This window comes from Neoarius graeffei, chromosome 20 (genome assembly GCF_027579695.1).
Source record: "Neoarius graeffei isolate fNeoGra1 chromosome 20, fNeoGra1.pri, whole genome shotgun sequence".
Classification (NCBI taxonomy): domain Eukaryota; kingdom Metazoa; phylum Chordata; class Actinopteri; order Siluriformes; family Ariidae; genus Neoarius; species Neoarius graeffei.
Genome location: NC_083588.1, coordinates 66,182,535 through 66,208,765, shown reverse-complemented (window position 1 = coordinate 66,208,765; position 26,231 = coordinate 66,182,535). Strand labels below are relative to the sequence as shown.

At 46.0% G+C, this 26,231-nt stretch overlaps 1 protein-coding gene across 2 annotated transcripts; it reads left to right on the top strand.

Moving 5' to 3' along the window:
- The first annotated feature begins 923 nt into the window (after window positions 1-923).
- syt17 (synaptotagmin XVII) lies at window positions 924-17,750 on the top strand. 2 transcript variants are annotated; one of them, XM_060902294.1, is made up of 6 exons: window positions 924-1,155; window positions 2,026-2,204; window positions 3,262-3,860; window positions 5,245-5,365; window positions 7,197-7,352; window positions 15,779-17,750. In XM_060902294.1, the coding sequence occupies exons 2-6, from the start codon at window positions 2,108-2,110 to the stop codon at window positions 15,973-15,975; spliced, it is 1,170 nt and encodes a 389-aa protein (XP_060758277.1). In that variant the 5' UTR covers window positions 924-1,155; window positions 2,026-2,107; the 3' UTR covers window positions 15,976-17,750. The 2 variants fall into 2 exon arrangements, with proteins under 2 accessions (XP_060758277.1, XP_060758276.1); XM_060902293.1 differs by having other exon boundaries at window positions 924-1,173.
- Window positions 17,751-26,231: the final 8,481 nt, after the last annotated feature.

The following is a 26,231-nucleotide window of genomic DNA, read 5'->3' as shown; positions in this document are numbered from 1 at the left end:
TGACGTTTGCTCACAGGATTGGTTTTGTCAGGTTTTTTTTAAAGCCGATGTCGGCTGTGTCGGTGAGAGTCATTCCACAAATCTCAGAATTTATTTCTCATTGTAATCATCATCCACATTCACATCCATCTCTCCCTCAACCCCACCCCCTCCTCCTCATACCGACCTTCTAAGGCCATGTGTTTTTGATTGCTCTGTTGCCGTGACAACTATCTCTCTCATTGTGCTGTAGTCATGGACACAGAGGGTCCTTGATGATCCCTAAGGGAAGTCCTTGCACTCAGGCCTTGCCAAAGAAATGACCGAAACAGGATATTTATTCCAGCAGGGAAACACAATAAAATTATCCACGGCTGTTACACCAGCGCTGGGCCATGATATTAATGCAATGTGGAAAGTTGCCCTGACTCGTTTCTAATTCATGCACAGAAATGATGTTTTTTTCCCCGTATATATGCGTGCTGATTGTGATTTCCACTATGGAAGCATTTCAGTCGAAGACTCCAGGATTTTCGTGATGTTCCGTCAGTTTGATTGTTTAATTGTGTTTTCTCTGTTTCTAATAAACTCTCCAACTTGCTTTCAGTAATGCATTATTATTATAATTATAATTACTATTATTGTTATCATCTTGTCTGCATTTCTGCATGTGAGATCAGCGTGCATCATGTCATCACTCTGGGACTGAGATCGTACTACTTGGACATAAGAACACAAAAAAGTGCCAAAGTGTTGCACGAAATCAAAACTCACTGTACACAGCAGTTAAAGGGACAGTAGCTCATATTCTCCCTCCTATATTGCATCATACTGGATTGCTCGTAGTCACATGATTGGCTGGTCACATGACTCACATGCGTCTTTACATTGTTTTTTTGTTTGTTTTTTTTACCTTACAGCTTCATCATCTGCTTGACTTTACAGTGTCTGAGACTGAAGTCACCATGAGTGACGAGTCGCTCGTGAAAGATTTGTTCGTTTTGTTTGACTCAGGAATGATGAGTTGTATCAGTGAGTGATTCATTCGTTTTGTCTCGGGCTGCTCAGGCTCGGTTTCATTCACGAACAGGTCTTTCAGGTCGTTCACTTGTCACATGACTGATCAGGACGACTGATTTGTTCACAAATCATAACTACAGGTCTTCGGGTCTTCAGGTCTGGCTGAACGGCGTGGTTTGTGTTTAACGTTATTTGTCTTCAAGTTTTCAATATCTAATGATTTATTTAAACACTTATTTAACTTTATTTTCATCCAGCTTTATATCTACCCTTTAGAGACAGACAGGTCTGAGTCTCTGGTTCATTATTCACGTGATTACAGCAGTCACATGACCAGCACGATGACCGATGACCGGAGACTTGACCTGGTCAACCAGAACACACTTTTCTCCTTCATCCAATGAACAGAGTGATATATTGATCGATTGGCGCAGTGCTCTCGTACAGGGAATTGAACGTGTTGTAATCCATCATTTCAGTTGAATAACTCAAAAGGTCCAAAAGGTTGCTAAAGAGCTCAACAAAGTGAACTTGTGTCTTAAACTTTACCAAGAGAACCAAACCGTGTTGATGTTAGTGTCTGAGAACCGAACATTCAAAGATCAGTCAGTAAAAAAGTTCTGAACTTCTCATCACAAGTCACGACAAGTGCCATGACATCACCACAGATGTGGGGGCGTGGCTTATTCTATTGACAAGCTGCCAAAATCAATCTTCACCCTTCACTCACCCGAGCCCAAACAGCTAAACGAGTGATGAATATTTGTCAGTAAAGTGATTTGTAAAGCACTGACACACGCTTCAGACATCCAGAGCACTTATGCGTTCTTCAGGTTCTGTGTACAACAAAAGGGTGCTCTATCAGAAAGGGTTCTTTGGAAGCGAAGGAACTTTAATTATGCAATGAACCTATTTTTTAATGAGTGAACATTAAATGTAACTATAAATGGATAAAGTGTACACGTTTTCTGTTTAAACAAATAAAGCAGTTGAATTGATGTTAAATTGCTCTCTCTCTGTTTTCAGTGTTAATGACTGTAATGATGAGAGGGAGTCGAACTCTCACCTGGTGGCTCGTGATCACATCCCTCTGGCCCACAACACCGCCATGGGCAGCAGCAGTCCGAGCTGCACCAGTCCCAGCAGCCGGGGTTCCAGCTCGGAGAACTCTCGCTCCACCTTCAGCCTCGCACGCCAGTTCTCCAGTACGAACCTGTGATTGTGCAATGAATTGTGTGACAGTTAGGCCAAAATTAAAACACTCCAATGTGTGTGTGTGTGTGTGTGTGTGTTCTCCCATTGGCTTTGTGGAGATGTTTAGTGTCACAGACAGACCTAGAGATGCAGTTTCTGTCTCTGTGTTACACTCCGGTCTCTATACACATGGACAAAAGGACAGTGAAGAGCTCATTAGGAGGCGTGGGCTAAAGTCTGAAGGTGGAGTTTGGACTTTAGATATGTTCTGGGTGGAAAAAATAGTTCTTGGTTCATTGATTTTATTTATTCTGATATTTTATGACACTGTTTATGCCCAAATTGTGTTACTGAGATCAAAGATGACTTTAAAGGCGACTGTGATGATTTAAACACGCACTATGCTAAACTGGGAGCGATAATCTTCCATTACTTACAAGTTCCATTAGCCATGTAGCTAGAAGCTAACTTCAAAAATGAAACGTCTCTTTGACTGACGACTGATTTAGTGTGAAAACTTTTCTCGACTGATTTCAGGATCGTAATCAGGTCTGTGGATGAAAAATAAAACACCTGTATGATTAGAAGTTGTTTGTATTATTATTATTATTATTATGGCGGCACGGTGGTGTAGTGGTTAGCGCTGTCGCCTCACAGCAAGAAGGTCCGGGTTCGAGCCCCGTGGCCGGCGAGGGCCTTTCTGTGTGGAGTTTGCATGTTCTCCCCGTGTCCGCGTGGGTTTCCTCCGGGTGCTCCGGTTTCCCCCACAGTCCAAAGACATGCAGGTTAGGTTAACTGGTGACTCTAAATTGAGCGTAGGTGTGAATGTGAGTGTGAATGGTTGTCTGTGTCTATGTGTCAGCCCTGTGATGACCTGGCGACTTGTCCAGGGTGAACCCCGCCTTTCACCCGTAGTCAGCTGGGATAGGCTCCAGCTCGCCTGCGACCCTGTAGGACAGGATAAAGCGGCTACAGATAAGGAGATGAGATTATTATTATTATTATTATTATTATTATTAATTAAAGGTTTGGATTGTAGTGAATGTCCAATCGTCTTCTGTGTCTCAGGTCTGGACTCGCGGCGTCCCAGCTCCCCGCTAGTGGACACGAAGCCCATTGAATTCTGGGCCATGTCCCCGAGGAAGGAGGCGGTCCAGCCCCTGCGCAAACCGCAGCCTCCTCTGGACGACTATTTCCGCAAGCTGGAGCCACGGCTGTACTCGTCCGAGTCTGGTGGAGATGACATGGACTCTCTGAGCGACGAGGAGCTCCTGCTGCGCTATCAGCTCGGCCTCCTGCACTTCAGCACGCAGTACGACCTCATACGCTGCCAGCTGATTGTGCGTGTGATCGAGGCACGGGACCTGCCTCCTCCCGGCATGGGCGTGGCTCACTCCAACCCCTACGTCAAGATGAGCCTCCTGCCTGACCACAAGAACTCGCGGCAGACCGGCGTCAAGCGCAAGACGCAGAACCCTGTATTCGAAGAACGCTTCACCTTCGAGCTGCCCTTCCTCGAGGCCCAGCGCCGGATGCTGCTGCTCTCTGTGCTGGACTTCGACAAGTTCTCACAGCACTGTGTCATCGGCAAAGTGATGCTCCCACTCAGCGAGGTGGACCTGGTGAAGGGGGGACACTGGTGGAAGGCTCTCGTGCCCAGCTCACAGGTCTCACATTTACGTTTATTCACTGTTGACGTTGACTATCTGAGGAAGACAAACCAGAATCATGCCGTCTGTTAGAAAACGCTTATGTAACATTTTGTGTATTTGCTTTAAGCTGTAACATAATGAGCAGAGTCAGTGCAGCTGTGTCAGTTTATCCCACTGAAGGGCAGGTAATAAATTTGCAGGAACTCGTTTTTGTTGGTTAAATACAATCCAACATTTACGAAGTGTGAATAAAGAGAGAAGTTGATCTAAATTACACCGTAGGGACTATCCGAACGTTTCTCAGAACCACAACTGTGAGATTACTGCAGTAAAGTGGCTTCAGTACGCAAAATCCGCAGCACATTTACACCTCTGATATCAACAGCATTTAATTTAAACAGCCACTGAATAGTTCTCGTTCACATTTATAATTAATGTAGTCTATATTAATAAAAATCATACTTTTTATTTTCATCAATGTTTCTTTGAAAATAAAATTCCAGGAGTTTCTTTGAGGTCTAAACTCATCTCATCTCATCTCATTATCTCTAGCCGCTTTATCCTTCTACAGGGTCGCAGGCAAGCTGGAGCCTATCCCAGCTGACTACGGGCGAAAGGCGGGGTACACCCTGGACAAGTCGCCAGGTCATCACAGGGCTGACACATAGACACAGACAACCATTCACACCCACATTCACACCTACGGTCAATTTAGAGTCACCAGTTAACCTAACCTGCATGTCTTTGGACCGTGGGGGAAACCGGAGCACCCGGAGGAAACCCACGCGGACACGGGGAGAACATGCAAACTCCACACAGAAAGGCCCTCGCCGGCCCCGGGGCTCGAACCCAGGACCTTCTTGCTGTGAGGCGACAGCGCTAACCACTACACCACCGTGCCGCCCAGGTCTAAACTCTCGTACAGTTATTTCTTATAAATCATCCGCATGTGCTGATCAGCATGATTTCATCACTCAGATTTGCAGTTTGTTTCTCTGAAAGCTCGGCGTCCGAAATCGAATCCAGCAAAACAATTAACTTGAGATAAACAAAATTCCATCAGAATAACAATCACACGACTGAGGCTCATATAAACCGTGTTTTCCTCCAGCTCCTCTGGTCATATTTCTGAGTAATGCCATGTGACACATTTTCATTATCATTAAAGTTCACATCAATAGCTTGATTTAAAAAAAACAAAAAGCATCCAGTACATGTTGTGACAAATCTGGTTTCTATGAACATGTTTGGAAAACTGGAGCAACTGTGAACTCCAAGGAATTCCGACAAATTAATCCTAATATTTTCCATTAAATTGGCGATGAGTGTCAGAAGGACGTCGTGTCTCGGTTCTCGGTCAGCGTGTGGTGATTTATAACTCTGTGTGTGTGAGATACAGAACGAGGTGGAACTCGGGGAACTGCTGCTCTCGTTAAACTACTTGCCGAGCGCTGGACGACTCAACGTGGACGTCATCAGGGCCAAACAGCTGCTGCAGACCGACATGTGCCAGGGTTCAGGTACCTCCTGGTTCCCCTTGTCATGTCACTCACTCAGTCTGTGATATGATGAACCTGCAGATGGAGCTGCTGAGGGATCTCCTGCTCTACAGACCCAGCTTTATTCGCTCATCTGTCCATAAGGCTGTTGCCATGGCGTGGCATCCGTCATCCACAATTCAGTTAAATCGTATCTCCTCCCTCAGTTTTCCACGGATTTTCATTCCGATTGTTTTATTTGAAAGAACTCAACTTTCTGCACAAAACTTGGTCGTTGTATTGTCAATTTTTTGCTAACAAATTAGTAATGAGGTCACTTAACACATTTTCTTCTGATTAGAATTGTATCTCCTCTCTGATTTATCATGTGAATTCAGTTCTGATGGATGTTTTGGGTCGATCTTCCCTCAGGGAACAAAATGTAGTCCTTTGTTGATGTTCTTGTTGTAAGCAGCTTGTCGTGGAGGTTGGTCCTCTCTCGCATCGTCACATTTCAGGTCTGTTTGATGTTTTGGTTGTCAGGGTTGTTTTGATGCCAGGCCAGATGAGATACTACATCCTTGATGTTCTGGTTATTTCTGGTCTCAGACAGCAGGAAACTGTGCTGATTTAATGGGATTGAACCCAGCGATGATGCTGTAACTGTGATTGAGGAGGTGTTTAAGTTTTATGACTTTTTTTTGGCCGGAGTTCAGAAATTACGTTTTGGATGGACAGAATTTCAGTTTTCTGGTTGTTTGTCAGTTTCAGTATGAATATAATTGGTGGAACGTGCTGACAGATGATCCAGGACTTCTCGATTCTCTCAGGTGCTTGCTGTTGGAGGTTAGAAAAATCTTCTGGCATTTCCACAGTCCTTCATTGTAAACATCAAGTCTTTATTTAGTTTAGAAAATTTAGCAATATCAATGGAAAGAAATCACCTCCATCCACGCTCTTGATTTCAGATATTGATCACGCAAACCTGTCAGTGTTACATCACAAATAACTGGGTTGTGAGTGACAGCCAGGATCACTATTGTTGATAGTATTGATATTGTAAATCCCTCCCCCTTCTTGATTTTGATTGGTTGGTGACAGAGAAGTGACATTGATGAGATTGGTGTCTTTCAAAAGTTTAACTATTTTCAACTCCTTTGGTGGACAGAGGCTGTCATTCGGAAAACCAGAATAAGCGCAAAACACAAAATAAAGCTCAGGAAAAAAAACTACACAATAAAATCAACAAAACAATTTCACAACAAAATTGCAAACAAACTCAGAAGCTGCAGGAACAAATTGACAAAATAATTAAGGGCTGAACAAAGGAGCTAAACTGGCCATGCTCTCAGGGTGGGAGGAGCATAATCTCTCTCCTGTCAATCACACTCACGCTACATCTGTGAGCTCATTTACTGTATGTAGAAGAGGGCAGATAGCGCATTCTTCAGAGTGTTACATCGCCCTGTGACAGCAGTTTGGATAGATCTGGATGGTGGATTGACGTGTCTCAGAGGACACATGTGTTGGTCTTCACCTGTCCTGGTTGGTGTCTGTCATGTGATTGGGCGGAGTTCACGAGTGCTTGGGAAAACTGGGGAGAAAATTAAAGAGAGAAATGTGCATACGGTTGGATAAATCGTATAAGTTTATACAGTTAGTGAAGTTTTGTGAGTGACTTACAGATGACTCTTTCCTGTGTGTGTGTGTGTGTGTGTGTGTGTGTGTGTGTGTGTGTGTGTGTGAGAATGTGGAGTTAACATGCTGATTTACATAAACTTATATGCCAGTCCTTCCAGAATATTCCAGCTATTTCTTTTTCTCAAGTCGATATGAAGAGCTCATTAAAATCTTTGGTTCGTTTCGGTGTCAGATCCCTTCGTTAAAGTTCAGCTGGTGGCCGGACTGAAGCTGGTGAAGACCAAGAAGACGTCGTGTATGAGAGGAACCATTGACCCCTTTTTCAACGAGTCCTTCAGCTTCCGGGTGCCTCATGAGGAACTGAGCGAGGTTAGCCTCGTGTTCACAGGTAAAATCACACACACACACTAAACCTAACAGTATTTAATTGAACCTCGTTCCCGCTCAGGTTATCGGTTGTCTGACAGGAAGTCGACTCCTCACTCACCAGAGCTGATCCTCTCGTTAGCTACACGACTCTCGGCTTCTTCTCGTCCTCAGAACAGAACCAGAAATGTGACAGAAACGTCTCGCTGCTTTCTTTAATTGGGCTCAAAAAATGAAAATGCTCTTTTCCTTCTCAGTTCTTGGTCTTATCCGTCCTGCAGCGGGAGGAGCTCTGTGTCCGATACGGACTCGCACTGAGACGCTCATCCTGCTGCAAGAACCTCACGCTTTGTTTTATTTGAAATGCCAACCGGATTGAATTTAATTGGACTTAATTAATCCATTTCCTTCATTTAAAAACATACAGTGAGGAAACTGGACACAGACTTCACTTCTCGTTCAACAAAATAGCAAAAATATTACTTTTTTTTTAATGCAGCTTCGTCCAGCTAGCACTCATTTGTCTTAAACCATCAAAAGGACATAATTTAGGCCTAAAAACTTCATCACATCCACATTTCTCCTGCTATTACTGTATATTATTGTCGTTATCGTCACTCTGAATGAAGTGGCACCGAATTGTTTTATGATTAAAACCCAGTGGTTTGCTACAGACGGGTTATATTACCACTGCCTTGATTTTTTTATTTTTCTTTATGTAAGAAAAACACAATGCAATCAGTGTTGTTACGTCATAAAATACAACAGCCAATCAGGTTCAGATATGCAAATGTCTGGCCTTGAAGTGATAGTTTACTGAGGGAAGGGGGACAGGATTGAGAGGTGTTTTCAAATTGCATACCGACATCATTTTTTTATTCTATTGTTTGTGGATCCACCAAATCACGTCATTTATTATTCGAAAGAAAGAAAGAAAGAACGAGAGAAAGCTGGTCACTGGGGATGAGACTGGAGCTGAGCAGCGTGTGGTGTTTTATTGCAGCTCTTTGTAGTCCACATGATCAAAGGAAGCTGGTGGGGAGACTGGTCTCCTGCCACACCCATGTACCACGTCCACCTGCCACACCCTTCTGCTCAAACCTTCAGCTGTGCCACAGGGAATTTTTACATTTTTATGCTTTCTTTTCCTCTGACTGTCTTTCATGGTCTCTCTCTCTCTCTCTCTCTCTCTCTGTCTGTACATTGTCTGGTGTGTGTGTGTGTGTGTGTGTGTGTGTGTGTGTGTGTGTGTGTGTGTCTGAATGATGCCCCCCTCAGGTTGTTCTGTTCCCTGTTGCTCTTCATTCCTCTTTCACTCACCATCTAATTAAAATCATCCGATTGGCTGTGAAACGCCGTCCGTCCATCCACCATGTAAAAAAATACGAACAGCGGTACAGCTCGGTTCCTTTTCTCTGAGAGTGAGCACCATCATCAATACTTCATCATCATCATCATCATCATCATCATCACTGTGACTTTCTCCCTGTATCACCTCAGGGACTCTCTGTACTCACACTCACATATTACAGTGTGTTGTGTTCGCTGTGTTTGAGTGTGAGAGCTCTGAGTGTTCACTACAAAATAGTACACTGCGAAGTGAACAAGGTGTGCTTCAGACATCACTAACAGGAACATCAATGACATCATCATCATCGAGCACGCACGACTCTCCTGTCCTCGTCCTGCGTCTCATTTTCCTCCATCTCTTCCTGTTCCATTTGAACTGATCCCAGTCCTGACATCAGGGCAGAGCCATGGCCTGATGATGTCATCACCTCAACCTCACACGAGTGACCAGAACTGGGACCGCATCTTCACCCTGACCTTCACCCTCACCCTCACTATTACCCTGACCCTCACCCATACTCTGACCCTCACCATCACCCTCACCCTGACCCTCACCATCACCCTCACCCTGACCCTCACCCACACTCTGACCCTCACCATAACCCTCACCCTGACCCTCACCATCACCCTCACCCTGACCCTCACCCACACTCTGACCCTCACCATAACCCTCACCCTGACCCTCACCATCACCCTCACCCTGACCCTCACCCACACTCTGACCCTCACCATAACCCTCACCCTGACCCTCACCCACACTCTGACCCTCACCATAACCCTCACCCTGACCCTCACCATCACCCTCACCCTGACCCTCACCCACACTCTGACCCTCACCATCACCCTCACCCTGACCCTCACCATCACCCTCACCCTGACCCTCACCCTCACCATTACCCTGACCCTCACCCACACTCTGACCCTCACCATCACCCTCACCCTGACCCTCACCATAACCCTCACCCTGACCCTCACCATCACCCTCACCCTGACCCTCACCCTCACCATTACCCTGACCCTCACCCACACTCTGACCCTCACCATCACCCTCACCCTGACCCTCACTATCACCCTCACCCTGACCCTCACCATCACCCTCACCCTGACCCTCACCCACACTCTGACCCTCACCATCACCCTCACCCTGACCCTCACCATCACCCTCACCCTGACCCTCACCATAACCCTCACCCTGACCCTCACCATCACCCTCACCCTGACCCTCACCCTCACCATTACCCTGATCCTCACCCACACTCTGACCCTCACCATCACCCTCACCCTGACCCTCACCATAACCCTCACCCTGACCCTCACCATCACCCTCACCCTGACCCTCACCCTCACCATTACCCTGACCCTCACCCACACTCTGACCCTCACCATCACCCTCACCCTGACCCTCACCCTCACCATTACCCTGACCCTCACCCACACTCTGACCCTCACCATCACCCTCACCCTGACCCTCACCATCACCCTCACCCTGACCCTCACCCTCACCATTACCCTGACCCTCACCCACACTCTGACCCTCACCATCACCCTCACCCTGACCCTCACCCTCACCATTACCCTGACCCTCACCCACACTCTGACCCTCACCATAACCCTCACCCTGACCCTCACCATCACCCTCACCCTGACCCTCACCCTCACCATTACCCTGACCCTCACCCACACTCTGACCCTCACCATCACCCTGACCCTCACCCTCACCATTACCCTGACCCTCACCCACACTCTGACCCTCACCATCACCCTCACCCTGACCCTCACTATCACCCTCACCCTGACCCTCACCATCACCCTCACCCTGACCCTCACCATCACCCTCACCCTGACCCTCACCCACACTCTGACCCTCACCATCACCCTCACCATTACCCTGACCCTCACCCACACTCTGACCCTCACCATCACCCTCACCCTGACCCTCACCCACACTCTGACCCTCACCATAACCCTCACCCTGACCCTCACCATCACCCTCACCCTGACCCTCACCATTACCCTGACCCTCACCCACACTCTGACCCTCACCATCACCCTCACCCTGACCCTCACTATCACCCTCACCCTGACCCTCACCATCACCCTCACCCTGACCCTCACCCACACTCTGACCCTCACCATCACCCTCACCCTGACCCTCACCATCACCCTCACCCTGACCCTCACCATAACCCTCACCCTGACCCTCACCATCACCCTCACCCTGACCCTCACCCTCACCATTACCCTGATCCTCACCCACACTCTGACCCTCACCATCACCCTCACCCTGACCCTCACCATAACCCTCACCCTGACCCTCACCATCACCCTCACCCTGACCCTCACCCTCACCATTACCCTGACCCTCACCCACACTCTGACCCTCACCATCACCCTCACCCTGACCCTCACCCTCACCATTACCCTGACCCTCACCCACACTCTGACCCTCACCATCACCCTCACCCTGACCCTCACCATCACCCTCACCCTGACCCTCACCCTCACCATTACCCTGACCCTCACCATCACCCTCACCCTGACCCTCACCCTCACCATTACCCTGACCCTCACCCACACTCTGACCCTCACCATAACCCTCACCCTGACCCTCACCATCACCCTCACCCTGACCCTCACCCTCACCATTACCCTGACCCTCACCCACACTCTGACCCTCACCATCACCCTCACCCTGACCCTCACCCTCACCATTACCCTGACCCTCACCCACACTCTGACCCTCACCATCACCCTCACCCTGACCCTCACTATCACCCTCACCCTGACCCTCACCATCACCCTCACCCTGACCCTCACCATCACCCTCACCCTGACCCTCACCCACACTCTGACCCTCACCATCACCCTCACCATTACCCTGACCCTCACCCACACTCTGACCCTCACCATCACCCTCACCCTGACCCTCACCCACACTCTGACCCTCACCATCACCCTCACCATTATCCTGACCATCACCCTCACCCTGACCCTCACCCTCACCATTACCCTGACCCTCACCCACACTCTGACCCTCACCATCACCCTCACCCTGACCCTCACCCACACTCTGACCCTCACCATCACCCTCACCCTGACCCTCACCCACACTCTGACCCTCACCATCACCCTCACCATTACCCTGACCCTCACCCACACTCTGACCCTCACCATCACCCTCACCCTGACCCTCACCCACACTCTGACCCTCACCATCACCCTCACCCTGACCCTCACCCACACTCTGACCCTCACCATCACCCTCACCATTACCCTGACCCTCACCCACACTCTGACCCTCACCATCACCCTCACCCTGACCCTCACCCACACTCTGACCCTCACCATCACCCTCACCATTATCCTGACCATCACCCTCACCCTGACCCTCACCCTCACCATTACCCTGACCCTCACCCACACTCTGACCCTCACCATCACCCTCACCCTGACCCTCACTATCACCCTCACCCTGACCCTCACCATCACCCTCACCCTGACCCTCACCATCACCCTCACCCTGACCCTCACCCTGACCCTCACCCACACTCTGACCCTCACCATCACCCTCACCATTACCCTGACCCTCACCCACACTCTGACCCTCACCATCACCCTCACCATTATCCTGACCATCACCCTCACCCTGACCCTCACCCTCACCATTACCCTGACCCTCACCCACACTCTGACCCTCACCATCACCCTCACCCTGACCCTCACTATCACCCTCACCCTGACCCTCACCATCACCCTCACCCTGACCCTCACCATCACCCTCACCCTGACCCTCACCATCACCCTCACCCTGACCCTCACCCTGACCCTCACCCACACTCTGACCCTCACCATCACCCTCACCATTACCCTGACCCTCACCCACACTCTGACCCTCACCATCACCCTCACCATTATCCTGACCATCACCCTCACCCTGACCCTCACCCTCACCATTACCCTGACCCTCACCCACACTCTGACCCTCACCATCACCCTCACCCTGACCCTCACTATCACCCTCACCCTGACCCTCACCATCACCCTCACCCTGACCCTCACCATCACCCTCACCCTGACCCTCACCATCACCCTCACCCTGACCCTCACCCACACTCTGACCCTCACCATCACCCTCACCATTACCCTGACCCTCACCCACACTCTGACCCTCACCATCACCCTCACCCTGACCCTCACCCTCACCATTACCCTGACCCTCACCCACACTCTGACCCTCACCATCAAATCAAATCAAATCAAATCAAGTTTATTTGTATCGCGCTTTTAACAATAAACATTGTCACAAAGCAGCTTTACAGAATTTGAACGACTTAAAACATGAGCTAATTTTATCCCTAATCTATCCTCAATGATGAAGCCTGTGGCGACGGTGGCAAGGAAAAACTCCCTCAGACGACATGAGGAAGAAACCTCGAGAGGAACCAGACTCAAAAGGGAACCCATCCTCATTTGGGCAACAACAGACAGCCTGACTATAATATTAACAGTTTTAACAGGTATAACCCTCAACTGTCCTCATGGGGCCGTCCTTCACAGGAGTGGGGCGATAAAACTCCGACCAGACACAGGGCACCAGGCTGGATCAAGCAGGTCCGAGGGGCAGAAGAGGCCAGCATCTCAATCCCAGGATCAACATGTAACTCAGAGGGACAGATGGGGGGGGAAGAGAGAGAGAGATCATCATCACCCTCACCCTGACCCTCACCATTACCCTGACCCTCACCCACACTCTGACCCTCACCCTCACCCACACTCTGACCCTCACCATCACCCTCACCCTGACCCTCACTATCACCCTCACCCTGACCCTCACCATCACCCTCACCCTGACCCTCACCCTCACCATTACCCTGACCCTCACCATCACCCTCACCCTGACCCTCACTATCACCCTCACCCTGACCCTCACCATCACCCTCACCCTGACCCTCACCCTCACCATTACCCTGACCCTCACCCACACTCTGACCCTCACCATCACCCTCACCCTGACCCTCACCATCACCCTCACCCTGACCCTCACCATCACCCTGACTCAGATATGTGACTTTATTACACACTCCCACAGTCTGTCGCGTCTGCCTCGGCAGGGATGTTTGTGTAATATCAAGGCAGATGTGTGTGTGTGTGTGTGTGTGTGTGTGTGTGTGTGTGTGTGTGTGTGTGTGTGTGTGTGTGTGTGTGTGTGCGTGTGTTTAGAAAACCAATAAACCGTCTCTCTCTCAGCACATGGTGAGCGAGACAGTGTAAAAGCCTCATGGGAGATGTTTTCAGTCTGCTGTCTTGCTGAGTCTTTGATGTAAAATGAGAGCCGTCGTCTCGCCGTCCCCGGAATCCGACAGCTCTCGAGGCGATGGATCCTTCGAGTGCTGCTGTTGCCTGGAGACAGATACATGAGAGCCATCGTTTCCTCACTGACTTCCTTCCTTCCATCTCTGTGCTTTATGTCAAAATCTGTTTTAAACACTTCATCATATCAATACAGTTTTATTTATAACATCTGTAATCTTCATTATGATTATGAATTTCTAAGCTCATGCACTATAAGTCATGTTAATAACACGCTGTAGTGTCAGAGAAACCCAGAGCTGTTTCTTTTTTCTCAGAATAACATCCCTGCCTGAGTGTCGCTGTTTGTTTGTTTGTTTGTTTGTTTGTTTGTTTGTTTGTTTGTTTGTTTGTTTGTTTACACACAGTGGCTCAAACGCACCGCTGTCTACACAGTAATGTGTGGCTGATTTTTTTTTAAAGGACAGTAATAGCTGAAATAATGCCTGAGTTCTCGGGCCTCACACACTTTCCTCAGCTGCTGTTGCTGTGACATTCTCACACACCGTCCTTCCTCCGGGATCGTGAATGTTTCTGCTCCACTTCGGTGCAGTTCGGAGCTTTTGTTGCTTTTCCTCCTCTTCCATATCCTCCATGAATGATTTGCTCTCAGGGTTTCTTCCTTTCTCCTGCTGCAATCTCTGAAGCGCTGATCATTTCTGTTGTCCCTCAGTCACTATAAATTCCGACCTGTCAGGCAGTAAAGGTTTACGTGGTCTTTCTCCTTCATATCTCGACCTTCTGGTACCTGGTTTCCATGAGCCACTTTGGAGCGCGGCTCAGTTCAGATCAGTTAGGGAACTGAAAACACTGAATTCATCTCTTAAAGCTTTTAGGCTCTTCTTCAGAGTCAAGGTCCAAAACTACCATCAGTGTTTATATGGGGAAAGGTCCTGGTGTTCCGAGTCGGGTTCTGCAGCTGCGTAAGTGGATCTTCTGAGCTCCACGTTCGGGTTAATAAAACCACCTGCATGAGTTTCCTGGAGTCTGAGGCGGAGTTGAACAGAGCGCAGATCACTGCCTTTAAATACAAACACTCACCTTTTAAACCTGGGAAATAATCAGGGATAGAAAATGCACACTGGAGAAGGAAACTGCATTTTTGTTTGTTTTTGTTTGTTTTTGTTAGTTTTGTTAAATGTAATGCGCTGTAACAAAATCAAGAGATCGTTAAAAGAAACAAAAATAAAAAGACTATGATGAATATTCTAAATGATCTAATAATAATAAATCTAATAGACATCTCATTAACGATAAATCGCTGCATGAATAATCGGAGTTGTAACGATGACATTAGTGAATCACTGGAGTAATTTAACAAAATGGCTTCCACCCGCTGATAAAACAGCACTTGATGCAGCACATCCTGTTTTTCTCTGCGGCTTTATCTGTTCGTGTTGTGCCCCAGGCCGTACTGTGACACCATACAGGATGTTTGCGCAGGATATAATGAACTTTATCATACTTTTAATTTGCTATTTTGATTTGTTTGGTGAATAAAATAATGGCGGTGTTTTTCTGTCCTGTGGTTTGAATCTGACTTTTCTTTCAGCATGTAATCCTGATGTTTACTTTCTGTGCAGAAATGAACTGATTCCGTTTGTATTTTGGAGCATTTTTCCAAAAAAGTTCACATGATTCTATAAAATAAAATACAATTTAAATAAATATTCATGTTTAAGATGCTCGTGTCTGTTTCAGCGGTTGTTGTGAAGCTGAAGATATTTCCTGCTCTCCTCTTGTCTGCAGTTTATGGCCACAACGTGAAGAGCAGCAACGACTTCGTGGGCCGCGTGGTGATTGGTCAGTTCTCCACGGGACCGGCTGAGACCACGCACTGGCGGCGTCTGCTGCGTTCCCAGCGGACACCCGTGGAGCAGTGGCACAGCCTGCGGTCCCGCGCCGAGTGCGACCGCGTTTCTCCCGCCTCACTCGAGGTCACATGATCCTCACACAGCACGCCGATGAGTGGAGGCAGGAAGTGTGGACCATTTGATGGGTGGGCGGGGCTTCACTTGAAGGACAAATGATAAGACAAACTAAATAAACGATGGGATCTGAAGCCGACCCATATTCTGGTCTGGTGTTGGTGGACTTTATTCAGAAAGCTGGACTGCTGAGACAGCAGAGCGTTTGTTCTTTATCACATTGATCCTGTCGTCATGGAGACGGTAATGACCTCATCATCAGGCTGAGATCAGTGGGATCGCTCCTCCCCTTTTTTTCTAATCAGTGATCATGTGGCTGTTGTGTTCGGTTCCACACCATGGGGTCTGACTGTGTGATGGAAAATTCTGTGTAGAAATAAGGCAGATGATCATCATGTTATATTTTCACAGGTTTTTTTGTAGCCAATCAGATTAGATCAGATTAGATCAGATTAGATCAGATCCTCTCCTCCCCTTTAAACCAACTGTCTTCTAAAGTTCAATGTTTCTCGTTAACTTTAAAACTCAATCTCCAGTCAGTTCATCTTCTCTTCCTCTGAAACACCGTGTCCAGTCAAATCCCATCATCTCACTGCCTTTAAAACAACAAACATCATCACATTAAATCAACACAAACGCGCTGAATCTTTCATTCGAACCAAAATCGAAAGTTCTTTGTTGCTGTATGTCTGTACGCTGGCTGTTTGTTCCGTCTGCTTTTACTTTTTCATCCCTTCATGCTGATTCACGTTCAGTATTCAAGGAGGCTTCTCAGCCACTGCTGCGTAAAATATCAGCGCAAACAGAGTTCAGATCACGAGGGCATGTCATACTGTGCGGTCACCTGACGACCACGACTGCCACTGATTGGCTGCATGAATCTATAGTCTGGGCCAGAAAGAAATCAGCCCAGATTTTAACTTCACACATCTTCAGATCATCGTGTGTAGTTTTTATGACGGCCTGTTGGTGGCGTTGTTGTGCTCACAGCCACAAAAATCCCAAATAATCCAGATTTAGGGATTCGTTCAGAGTGAATAATGTATTTGGAGCCTAAAGGTATGTTTTATTTTGATGTCTGAATTGAAAGCTAGCCGAGTTTTTTTTTTTATACAAGCTGAGAATAACATTTGGGTGAAACATAACGGAAATAGCAAAACTCTGTGAAAGGACGCCAAACTGAATTAGTAATAACACAAAATCACATGCAAACAGCGCTGAAGGCTCGAGATAGCGTCCTTCATACACGTTCCCACAATCGTGTTTGTCTTGAGTGTAAAGGTCCGACGTGTTTTATGTGGGTTTTTTTTCATATTCTGGCGTGAGATGGAAATGTTTTTGTTGTTGCAGTAGATAATATATACGCTGCAGACGTCTGTGTCTGTTTTTCATCTCCATGTTGTCGTGTCTCGTCCTGCCTCGCGTCTCTGTCTGGCTCAGAAACACGTCTAGACGATCGCCGTAACGCTGGAATCAACGTAGCTTGATATTGTGCCTGTCTCTTTGCGCTGGATGTGCCTCGTAGTGAAACTGTTCACACTCTGTCTGTACAAATCACACTGTTAATATTTAATTAAAGTGGAAAAAACCTACCTTAGAAAATAACGAACATGTGCCAGTGAAGATATTTATTTAGATAAACTTATTGCTCAACATATAGATGTATATTTATCTCTTAAGACACACACACACACACACACACACACACACACTACTTACACTGTGTATGAATTAAAAGACTTGAACAAATATGTGATGCGGGAGATTTAAGAGAAAAAAATATACCACAAATAAATAAATAAATAAATAAATAAATAAAGAGGTGCTGAAATGAACATGTCTTCTGCTTTGTGTCCATGATGCTGTTGCTAGGCAACCGGCAAACACAGATGCCAAGCAAAGCTACATAAACACTGAGGATAACAGTTTAGCTAGCTAGCTAACACAGACAGGAGATTTTGTCTGACACAGTGACTGTAGAAACAACACGGAAGCATCCAGAAACCTCTTCATTTCCCTCAGATCTTATTAAATTACTAAGAAGGTTTTTTTTCTATCCATTTCATTTATGTTTCTCCATCGCTTCTACCGTAGCTATCGATAGCTATGCTATAAGTTTGCCATCATCCTATTTATGGATTTTTGATGAGTGTCATAGAAGCAGCGCTCACGCTCTGAGATTGATCAGAACTTTCTCACACGTCTGACGCAACTTTGTCATCGGTCGTCTTTAGTCACGCTTTAGTGCTAAGTGCTAATGATGATACGAGAACATCACACTCATGCGCATGCACTCTAATGTTAAATTTGTACACGGATACAGGTTTGCATTTGCGTGTTCGTGCACGTTTTCTGAAAGTTTACAAATACAGATGAAACGGAGCAGTAGCACTGGAAATCGTCGGGGCTGTGCAGCCAATCGTTCAAACAAGACGCAATGAAAATCTTTTTAAACAGTGAAACATTTTGAGGAAATGTAACACAATTTACTAAGAAATTTTAAACATTCATATGATGTTATGTTGTATGCTAACCCTGCTTTCGCCTGTTTGTTAACAGCTGCATTATTAACATACCGTATAACCTCTAATGAACAGTGGCGGCTCCTGAATTTTTTTTCGGGGGGGGCAATTTTCCCCCGTTATGTCTACACGGACCATAAATGTCCACAGGACTGAAGTAAATTGACCTAGGTAGCAAGTCAACTGTTCTACAGAATGTTCTGTAAATAGATTTTGTGCTTCAAACTCCACGACCAGCAAGAATTTTACAGACTGTGCAACTTAAGGACAAACAGGAAAATGCACTTACTGTAACAAAACATTGTAAATATTTGGCTAACATAACAATAGCAGTTGAATAAATAGATGAGTGGATCTTTAGATCTTGCAGTTACTGGTATTTACCAAGGATATTACCAAAGTGCTAACTCTCAGAGCAAAGTGTGGCAAATATAAAAATGCACATTGAAAACATCAAAAGTGAACGGATTCTGTGAGTGTGTGTGTGTGTGTGTGTGTGTGTGTGTGTGTGTGTGTGTGTGTGAGAGAGTCACAAAGTCAACCAAACCCAGAAAAACACCACGGTGACTGGAGCCCTCAGTTTCGTCTTTCCCTCGTAGAGCTAACTCGAACACTCCACAAAATGTCACGCGTTGGATGAGCCGGTTTAATATGTGCCTGTTCTTGCTCACCTCATTGTTGTGGCGGCGAACTGCTAGCCTGTAGCCCTCATCCAGCTGTGTAGCGATGTTCACTCTCCCAAAAGCCGAAAATTTCAGGCAGCTGCCCATGTGAATCTTTGATGACTCATGTTTTTTTATTTGTGGTAGATCACAGAATCCAGGGACACATGTCGGCCCGGGGGCATTTTGAGTTATTGACAGATTCAGAAAGTACAGTTTCTAAGCTTTCCAATGATGCCTTCCATGTGGAGATCTGACAATATTTGAAGAATGTGTGGCCTTTTGAAAGTGTATACTTCTTAAAACAGAAAAGGGAGAAAATCGCCCTCAAAGTTTTCCATCTCAGCTACTCTGGGTGTAGGGCGGCACATAATGGTGCTCATTTGCATGACATTAAGGAAAGCCCTACCCCCTACTAGCTAGCACGATGCTACTTTCATGTAAACAAAGATCACCACATCAATTTTCCCTCCATGCAAAGTATGCCCAACACAATTATGAAGTACAAAAATAAGTCCTAAAGTATACTTTAACGTTTTGTGGTTGAAAAATTACTCACACCGTAAGAAAGAAAGAGAGCACGATGATGACACAACAAACACAACGCTAGTTTCATGTAAAGCCTCGGTCACAACCGGCCGTACAGTACGCGCTCCTATGGCCGGTCTACATGCAAAAAACGCAAGAAACACACGGAGAGTGCGCATGAAATGCACGAGAGCGTGTGTATGAAACGTACGAGAGCGCGCGTGTGATGTGCTGATTTTCGAGCCGCAGACCGGCCGCAGAGGTTCTTTGTCATGTCAAACAAACTCTATGGGCGCTTACGTTTTTTTCAGGTTGCAAGACAAACTTACAGCCAACGTGCGTCTTTCTCTGTGAAAAAAAAAAAACGCAGCGATTTGGGAAATGCCAAAAATCGCACGGCCAAAAAATCGTACGTCCGGTTGTGACCTAGGCTTAACCAAACCACAACACTCTCCGTTACATGCAAAAATAACCACACAGCCTTAGATTAATAAACTCACCCCATCAGAAAGAGAAACGGCGCCTTGCACACACCAATGCCTCCGATGGAATGTAATCCTAGAACGGTCCGTGTATCATCCGATCATTCAAGTATTCCATTCAATCTGGAAAACGAGGTTGCGGTTTTTTTTGCTAGAAATGGTGATCTCCGATGTAAATACCGAGTGTCTGTTTGCTTCACGGTGTTTCAGCTCCTCTGCGCTCTGTTTAGTAACTCATTCCATAGTGAAATCACACGCCTGTATGCAGTTAAGTAGCCATGCGCTCAACTCGGATCATACAGCTGATTTGTGGAAAAAAAAAAAGACTTAAATCATCATGTGAATGGCCCATATGGTAATTTACCCACACCCCCCAGCAGGCTACAGTCCTGACAAAAACGAGACAATTTGCAACAAAAAATGTATGCTTTTCCAACAAAACAATCTATTATCTGAAATACTGATTGCATTCTTCAAGATCTCAACTTGCACATGATGGAAAAAAACAAAAATCACAAATTTCGAAAAAAAATGCTTCTTTTGCGATTATCTCTGATTCGTTTCGGCCGACATGCGTCCCTGGATTCGGTGAGGGGTCACATTTTCTCCGACAAACGATGCATGTCCGAAACTCCAGTGACTGTCCAAGCAGTGTTGTCCGTGGAGCCCCTGCAGGGTGGGAAAGTAAGCAGGGGGAGCAGAAAACCGCTGAGGCGTCCTCGCAGCCAGCTCGCCAGGATTTGCGCTGGGACCATGTTGAAGTAAAACCTCGAGTATATGATTCCCCCCCTTGTCGAAATTTGTTTTATGTTTAGATTTGGTTGAGGGGGTCCAGCTTGTTTTGTTGCCAATTTAGCTTGATTTGATCGCCGACTAAATGGAACTTCTTTTCAGGACCGCACTGAATTGCTTTCTGCATCCGTCTCACCTCAGAAACTGAGCGGATCGAACGCAACTTTGCTGCGCTTCGCAGTGACGTAAGCACGTTAGGGCACGCCCCCCAGAACCCATAGAGATTGCATTGAAGTGTCAGTCAGGAGAAAAAAAATATATTAACATGGGACTCTATCAGTGAACTCTTGGGCGATTTTCAGTGTGACTGAAATCGCCCCAAAAGGGGCGGTACTCTAGAAGCAAGACCACCCTGATTGGACAATGATACCCAGAGACAGATTAAAACGGCCTCGAGCAGCACTGGTGAAAGTTTGTTTTAAAAAAAGAAAAAAACTTTTTTTTTTTTCGTTTTGGCAGTGCGTCGCCCAATCGCCCTTATGCACCAGCCGCCCTTGCTAATGAACGCCCCCGGGGGTGTTACATTTTTCAAAAGGGGGACGTTTATTAGGGTAAAATATCACAGTTGATCGAATTTTTCAAACCCTAACATAACTGCCCTACTAATTTTCCCTAATATGTTTTCTAGGTGAAAAGTCGTCGAATTAAGTGTTTTTAAAAACTGATTTTTTTTTATTATTTGCTTACTGGAGTGTATACGGTAATGCAGGTGTTCATTCGGCGAGGAAACAGCCCAGATGTAGCTCGCGTGTCAGCTGGCTTGACACCTTTGATCTTTTCGTCGACCACTGTTACGTCACTCACTTTGCATAAAGCTCCCTTTTTGCAGAAGTCGCGCGCCTCCCAGATAATTTGATCTGATCATTCTGTTTCTAATCGTAAAGATGGACACACGTGTTGAGAAACACAAATCCTACACTGCGAGTTTTAAGCTAAAAGTCGTAAAAACGGTATTCGATTTGGATACTGGACTTGGATAGAAAACCTGGGGTATGTAAAACTGTTCAGACTGTTAGTTTTTTTAATTTTGAATTATTTTTTTTCCGAAATATGGGGGGGGGGGGGGGCGTTAATTAGGGAGGGGGCGTTCATTAGAGGTTATACGGTATGACCTTCTCCACTGTCGCCATGTTTATTATCATCAGAAGCTTTAGACTCTGCACTGCCCTCTAGTGGATGTTCTGCTGAATAGCCACGTCAACATAAAGGACGCATAAAAATGTGGGCGGTGACGGTTACATCGTTTGGAACGGATGTATTTATTTTCATATGTAAATGAGCATTAAGAATGCTGATTTCAACTCACGAAGGACCAATGAAAGTGTTTGATGTCTAATCAAGTCGTGTCAAATGAGGAGAAAAGGCAAAGAGTTTAATGCTGTTGTTTGGATTTGGGTGCGAGTCAGGGATATGATGGAATGTTGTTTTTATAAATCTCATAAATTATGAAAGTCCCTGAAGTGAACATTAGAACATCATTCCAGGAAACTGTTCGAAACTGATTTCATGATATTTTTTTTCTCTGCACATAACCCCAGTGAAGAAGTGAATGTTCTCGTACCTGGGGCATGTCAGTTCTTTTGAGTGGCAGGTGATGACGTGTGAATGCAATGCAACGCAGCCCCAGAATGCTGAAACTCGATCAGTGACGTGATGAAGGTGATTCAGCGCTTGTTTATGTGCGAATGTTCTCTCTGTCCTGCTCATTACTCATGTAATTACTCTGTACAGGAGCAGAGCAGCAGCTTAACTCCCCTGGGGGCATCTCGAGGTCAGGGTCCGGGGCCCCTGCAACTGCGCTCTGTGCGTGTGTGTGTGTGTGTGTACTAATGACAAATGCTATTTCAGCGTGAGTGTTTGATCCATGCACCGTGCTCATTTGAAATCCGGGACTTGAGAGATGATTGAGTGTTCCCAGGTGAGGATCTGGCAACCTTTTCGAATCTGTCTGAACTCATTCCTCACATCGAGACCTGAGCTGAACTTCTGCTCACGTTTAGAAACTCGACTTACTTAATATAACCAGCTGAGGTGGTTCTACAGCGTACCGTTCTCAGCCTGATCACACATCGTGTGATCAGAAATCGTTGCTTGTGAGTTGAGATTGGTTTTAGAACAATAATGTGCTACGACACTCGAACTAAAATCCACCAATAGGAGGACAGCAAGTTCACGGTACAGTGACAGATACGGGAGTGATGATGGAGAAACGTAAAAGAAACACATCCTCATTACTTCAGGGACACGTGTTTGTGTTTATCTGAGTCTGTTTCCTGCACGAGTGAATCTCCAGATCACGATGATTGTTTTCTTTACAGGATCATCACCTTCTTTAAAGGTGGTTCTGTTCTCAGGAACTGATCTCAGATCCACCTCAGCGCAGTGATCTGATGTGAGCTTGGATACGGACTGTACCGTGTGTGAATGTAAACTGTTCCCAGAGCATTTCCATCAACTTAAAGAACTCATGAACCCACTTTTTTTTTCTAAGCGTGTGTGGATTTAGAGTACGTGTGCACTACAACCTCCAAATTATTGATCAGTATATTCTTCTAAATCTCTAGAACCTGTCAGGAGCTGAACATTTCTTGGTGCATCTTAGAAAAAAAGGGTTCTTTAAGGATTTGTCAAGCTTTAGCCTCCTAAAAGTGTTCTACAAGAGAAGATCTTTCTCATAGAGAAACTCTTTGTTCTCAAGTTCTCTATAAAACCATTCAAGGTTCCTCCAGACTCAGAAAGAACCCTGAATGGATTGAATATTTTTCATCAGCGTCAATCAACTAAAAAAAACTAGAAAAGCACTCGGAGAGCGCAGACCTCCGCCAAGAATCCTTTAAAAAAATCCGGGATCCAGAAGGTGATCCGGATCACCGCCAAAATTTAATGGATTGTTACTTGTGCCCAGTCACACCTCTGGAAAAAAATTCAGAGCAATCCGTTCATAACTTTTTCCGTAATGTTGCTAACAGACAAACGAACAAACAAACAAACCAACGCTACCGAAAACATAATCTCCTTGGCGGAGGTAAAAAGGGGTTCTTGAAGAGTTCACTGTTGAAGGTTCTTAGCCTCATTAAAACTTGGAAACCATTTTGACTGGGAAATATGGGTTCTCCAGAGATGCTTTAAGGTTCTCCCAGAGCAACAAAAAGAACCTTTCCTAATGAGGAAATATTCTTTCAGAACTCTCCTTGGAGAACTGAAGAACCCTTACTCCTAAACTCCATTCTCCATGGAAATGTTTGATTGGGTGCTTTACAAAAAACCTTGAAGGGTTCTCCAAGAAGGACAACCAAAGAACCTTTTAAGGGTTCTAAATTTTCAATAATGAGGACATTAATCATTGCAACCTGTGTTTTTTTTCCCCTGAGGAGCTCCTCAAGTCCAAATACAGAAGGTTCCAGGTGCAAATTGGTGAAGCGCTCGTGTGCCTGAGAGAACAAACCCTTGAAAGGTCAGTGTGCAGATCAAGGTTAAGCTTCCTCTCGTGTTCTGAAGAGCGGAGAATAAATTGGGGAAATGAGTTCCCTGTGTTCAGTGAGAGCCACACTTCAGGGTCAGCGGCTGATGGAGCGAAAGTCAGAGACCTGTGAGTGATGAGTGTTTACTGCAGAACAAACCTGAAGAACCGTGTGGAAAACTGAAGAATCCAGAGTCAGACGGTGAAAACTGTGGAAAAGAAATCAGCACAGGAGCTCTGGTTTCCATCAGTCGCCTTTGATATGAGTTTAAAATGTTCACATACGACAGAAACATGACAAACACACAGGGCCATTGACAGCTTTGGCTGGGCCCGGGACAAAATAATCTGAGTGCCCCCCCCCCCCCCCCCCCAAATAATCTGAGTGCCCCCCCCCCCACACACACACACATACGCGCGCACGCACATCGCCACACAGCAACCACCCACACCCAACCCCTCTTTTCACAGTCTCCATTCACTCCAACCCTTAAATAACAGGTATTCCAAGCCCATTATAACAGTCAACCATTTTATTTCAACATTTCAACATATTTACAGTTTGAACATTTCCTTAGTCTGCAACTATTCAGGTGCGAAATGCAATGCGCCGGACTTTTGCTGTGGCAAAGTCGTCAATAAGGTCATTGAAGTCCAGCTTCTTTGCAAGTTCGCGCTCTATAGAGAGCATAGCCAGCCCATTGAGCCTCTCCTGTGACATGTTTGAGCGCAGGTAGTTGATAAACCAAAATGATTGTTTACGGGATGGAACTGGGCCTCAATGAGAACGGAGTTATGGCTTTCCCAAAATCTCAACATAGAAGCATCACCACTAGTCACACATGGACTGGCCATTGGGAGTAGCGGGAGTTTTCCCGGTGGGCCGGTGGTTCAGTGTGGGCCGGCGGAGAAAAAAAAAAAAAAACAGTTGCGCGCTGGCCTTTAATATGATAAGCAATGTTAACAACATTGCTTATCATATTAAAGGCCAGCGCGCAACTGTTTTTTTTTTTTTTTTCTCCGCTGGCCCACACTGAACCACCAGCCCACCGGGAAAACTCCCGCTACTCCCAATGGCCAGTCCGTGTGTGCCACTAGTGATGTGTACAGTGAGTTTTTCAGTATATTTTTTTGTCTTGTTTTTCATAAACATCCTTTCCGTACTCGATTTAGAATGTTACAAAAAAAATTGACACCCTCCCAACCACGTAACATTAGCCTATCTGACCTGGGGGCTGACACGTTTATTACGGATAAACCAAAAGGATTACAACGTTCCCTGGATATAGAACTGGACCGAGAAGATTTCAAAATCTTAACGTGTAAGCAACAACAATAAAACAGAGGTTGTTTTATTCATTTAGGGCTTATTAGGCTACTTTCATTAATTGCGCTTTTCATACAGGCCTATCATTTTTCACTTGAGCAAGGGAATTGTTTGAAGAGTATCCAGTCTAAGCGAAAGTTTAATGTTTTGCAACAGACTAACCTCAAAACACCCCATTTATAGCCCATTCGTTACATTAAACTCTATCTAGCTGGCAATTTCACATGCCGTCGTATCTACACGGGATGATTTCCAACAAAATAAGGTTTAATTAACAAGAGGCAGCGTTCCACGGGCTTTCAGCTAACCGGAGTCCAGCTCAGCGCAGCTCAGCAAGCGTGCCTAAAACATTTGGATATGATTGCGGGCCAATGTGCTATTCTTTGCTTCATTGAGATATATGCAACACAGTGTTATTAAACCAATATGTTTATGAAATAATTCAATGCCCTGTGCATTTCAGTGTTCACTCAGTGTACCCTGCTATCCCCTACTTTATAA